The 4,484-nt window shown below is 40.0% G+C and overlaps 1 protein-coding gene across 1 annotated transcript in view; it reads left to right on the top strand.

The window, feature by feature from the left end:
• Window positions 1-4,484, top strand: part of CR1L (complement component (3b/4b) receptor 1-like) — a 68,150-nt gene that overhangs the window by 62,548 nt on the left and 1,118 nt on the right. The window contains 4 exon segments of the mRNA XM_010854268.1: window positions 2,141-2,224; window positions 2,227-2,307; window positions 2,385-2,496; window positions 3,609-3,694. Of these exon segments, the coding sequence (XP_010852570.1) occupies window positions 2,141-2,224; window positions 2,227-2,307; window positions 2,385-2,496; window positions 3,609-3,694 (363 nt within the window).

Raw genomic sequence — 4,484 nt, forward strand, 5'->3', positions numbered from 1 at the left:
GTGTCAGACTTTACTTTTTTGGGCTCCAAAATCACTGCAGATAGTGATTGCAACCATGAAATTAAAAGACGCTTACTCTTTGAAAGGAAAGTTATGACCAACCTAGATAGCATATGAAAAAGCAGAGATATTACTTTGTTAACAAAGGTCCATCTAGTCAAGGCTATTGTTTTTCCAGTGGTCATGTATGGATGTGAGAGTTGGACTGTGATGGAAGCTGAGTGCCGAAGAATTTGTGCTTTTGAACTGTGGTTTTGGAGAAGATTCTTGAGAGTCCCTTGGACTGCAAGGAGATCCACCCAGTCTATCCTAAAGCAGATCAGTCTTGGGTGTTCATTGGAAAGACTGAAGTTGAAGCTGAAACTCCAATACTTTGGCCACCTGATGCGAAGAGCTGACTCATTTGAAAAGACCCTGGGAAAGACTGAAGGAAAGATTAAAGGCAGGAGAAGAAGGGGATGACAGAGGATGAGATGATTGGATGACATCAACAACTCAATTTAAATGGATTTTGGTAGACTCTGGGAGTTGGTGATGGACAGGGTGGCCTGGCATGTTACAGTTCATGGGGTCTCAAAGAGTTGGACACGACTGAGCGACTGAACTGAACTGAACTATGGGGAGGACCAGAACCTAAGTCTACCTGATTTTAGAGCCGTGAAAACAAACAAACAAACAAACAAAAAAACTAGTCTATATATTTGAAGGAGTGAGGGGTTTAGTGCAGGCAGTAAGTGTTAAAAGGGCAAGAAGAGCTAAAGGAGGCAGGAAATGTTACCAGAGCTCAGAAACCTGCCATTTCCTCTGGACTAGAGCACAGGTGCCTGAAACTGTCAGTGAACAGGTATTTCCTTCAGCTGCTCATGTTGCAGAAGCTGCCACTGCTGCCAGAAGGTAGCTGAGGTTGCTGGAGCATGCAGTCATTGCCATTGCTGGAATTAAAGTTGCTGCTACTAAGAAAGAGCCATCAATTGCCACTTCCTGAGCCCGTCTACAAGAATGACTTCTATCATCTTCCTGCCTTTTAATTTAGTATATATGCCTTCAACTGTCAGCTTAACTAGGACACAGCTGGCAAGAAATACAATCAATTTTAGCTTTCAGGCTTGTAGCCTCAGCAGTCAAAGGAGAATGCAGAAGTGTGAGGCTTAGTCAACAGAGATTTAACAGCATGGTACTTAAATATCACACCACAGTGCACTTATTAATCAAGGGAAACAAGGGACTGATGAGCCCTGAAATTCGATATTACAACATCAGAGTATTTACAAAGTCCTTAAAGGGGTAATTTATTCTAGTGCAATGCCCCATTTTATTCTTGAGAAAGCTAAAGTCTAGGCTGAGAAACTGACCTGATTTAAGCCAAGCTGAAATGACTTTTCACGTTACTACAGTTTTACGTAATTTAAGAGATTCAAATGTATTCTGATTCTGGGTTCAAACCAACTGTATATAGAGACAGAGACTCAGATACGAATTATGGTATAGAATATGCAGCCTTATTGTGAGGACTGTAGGCTTTTCAGAAGATTTCACTCAATGATTCTCTTTTCATTGGAATGAAATGAATGGTTGAGGAGGACTTGGCTCTATAGAGTGCAGAAAGGAGACTGATTTTCTCTGCCAAAACATGGCAGGTGGCCACTGCAGAGTTGGAAAGAGATGTCTGAATTTTGTTGGTCACAGCATAGTGTGATAGGTGATTGGGCAACATGTTGGATGAGATTTGAGCACAAGCAATTCTTATTGCCAAGAAGGTGGATGTAAATTGGTGATGCCTTTCTAGAAAGGAGGTATGAAGATATAAAAATCCATCAATCTAACAACTGTGTATTGAGTGAACAGTGATATCAATAGAACAAAATGTGGATGGGAACTGTCTGCTATATCATTTCAGAAGTATACTTTAGGTGGAAAACCATGAACCGAGGATGTCTCAGTTCTAGTCACTGTGCTGCAATGTATCAGTTCTTTTAACAAGACTCTCTTTCTCTCTCTGTTTAAATTTGCCATCAATAAAATGTTAGTCTACCACAACTGTTAAAACTATAGACATATGGTTATGAGTCTCTTGGCTAGCTCATCAATGAGGAAAAGTTATTTTCACACAATTAAGAGGACTTTGTTTATCTTTCTCCAGTATGTCAGCCACCTCCAGAAATTCTGCATGGTAAACACACTCCAAGCCACAAAGATGACTTTTCTCCTGGACAGGAAGTGTTCTATAGCCCAGCTATGATCTCAGAGGGACTGCTTCTCTGTGCTGCACATCCCAGGGAGATTGGGACCCGGCAGCCCCCCAGTGTGCCTATACTCTCTGGTTTGCAGATCAGTCTCTTTGTCCCTCATGGGAAAATCTCATTCCTGGTGGTTTTTTTTTCCCCTAGCGAAATTTTGTGCTGACTTTCTGTACTAATTTCCTAATGGAAGTGTACTCTTTGCACTTAATTTCCACCTTGGAGCAAAAGTATCCTTCATTTGTGATGAGGGATGAGTGTGAGCTGATTGGCCTGCTGAACACTGAAACTGAACTTCATTTAAAAAAGGGTTTAGTGTGATTTGGAAAAAAATAAAGGAAATATTCAGAGGTATTAAGTTTGGGAAGTGTATATGGAAAGTAAGCGTGAAGAACAGGTGGAACTAGTAACATGAGATATGAAGGAAAACCTGAAACATAAATTAAATGGCAAGTTCAAAAACACAAGTACAGCTACTAGTTATGAACATATATAGGTGACACATTAAGTGAAGAAATCATAGTCTCCAAGCATTAAAGAAAAAGAGCAATTTTCAGAGATCCAGAAAAAGATTGATATGTGGGAAAAGCTTATTAAAAATAACTGAGATCATTTAAGAATTATTTCAGAAATCTTTTAACCATCAAAAGTAAATTTTGTAGTAGGAGTGAAGGTATAATTATAGTTCTTCCAATCATATTTTGCCAGGGAAAATCCCATGGACAGAGGAGCCTGATGGGCTACAGTCCATAGGGTTGCAAAGAGTTGGACATGACTGAGTGGCTGAGCACACACACACTCAAGGGTTCAACATACATTGAGAATTTTGGAGGATTTTCCAATCTCCTTTCATTTTTGCTCCCAGGATATTCACAGTTACTCTTTTGTAGCCCAACATGCTGTTGTGAACTTTCTACATCACCACCACAAATATAGAGATAAATGAATAGTCATTGTTCTCTTTCCAGATGTTCTTTGCTTTATTAATCCAAACTGGCAGCTGCTTTATTAGCTGTTCCAGTGCCTACACTTGGAGGATGTTTTATTCTAACAATGACTATGAGACGATTTATCAGCATGGGATGCTCAGAGAGAGACTGATTTCTCTGAGTCTGGATCCAGGATCAAGGAGATGGCAGCTATGCTACAAATGCCTTCTTCATCTTTGGCTGGGTCTGTATAATGTGACCATTCAACTGTGCTTTGCTGTTATCCCTCACCATTCCGGAAGCTGTGACTTTTCAAGACTGATGTGGTGTCCGCACCCCTGCCACCTGCTGGTTTCGGATCCTCAAAATGATGAGATTTTTGCAAATAAAATGGCATTTTGGTTGAAACTGTTCCCATATTCACAAATATTTACTTCCTTAGATTCCAATTAAAAGGCAGTTCTGCTAGTTACTGTGTCTTGGTTGGAATGGAAAGCCTTTGAAATAGCAGTGCTTCAGTGAATGTGCGTAGAAGGGATAACAGGGAAGGCCTATCTCTCCCTTTAATCTGTTTGTAACTTGAGTCCTGGCCTCTCCAGCAGTTGTTTCTCTGTTTTCTAATTCTAATTATTGACAAGTATTTGCTTGTTTATGAGTATTTTATTATGATTCAATTTTTTGTAATTCACTTTCAAGTTCATCACATGTTTTGGGAACCATCTGACCAGGCTCTGCCATTTAGAATTCTTTGTTTAACATGATAAACCCTGCTGTAGTTTGCCTCTAAATCAAGAAAGATTAGCTAATGTGAAGCTTTGACCAATTTATTATTTTCTTCATTTTTGGTTAATGTCATTGAAGTATTCTATGGTTTTTGCATTTGCTAATATACAAGTATAAAACATTCATTCATTTAATTCAATTTATTGAGTGTATACTCTGTGTTTGCTGTTCTTCCAGGCACTGGTGTTATAGCAGTGAACAAGAGGAGCAAACTCCCTGTCCTGTGTTATTTATACTTTAAGTGGAGAGGCGGCACAAGAAAGAGAAAAAAAAATTAAAGTAATTTTTATGGAGATGGTAGATCAAAGCAGTGCAGGAATAAGGGGAAAATGGGGAACAACATTACATAGGCTGAGCTGTTTGCTGCTGCTGCTGCTAAGTCGCTTCAGTCGTGTCTGACTCTGTGCGACCCCATAGACTGCAGCCCACCAGGCTCCCGTGTCCCTGGGATTCTCCAGGCAAGAACACCGGAGTGGGTTGCCATTTCCTTCTCCAATGCATGAAAGTGAAAAGTGAAAGTGAAGTCGCTCTAGTA

Source organism: Bison bison, unplaced genomic scaffold, assembly GCF_000754665.1.
Source record: "Bison bison bison isolate TAMUID 2011002044 unplaced genomic scaffold, Bison_UMD1.0 scf7180017864338, whole genome shotgun sequence".
NCBI lineage: Eukaryota > Metazoa > Chordata > Mammalia > Artiodactyla > Bovidae > Bison > Bison bison.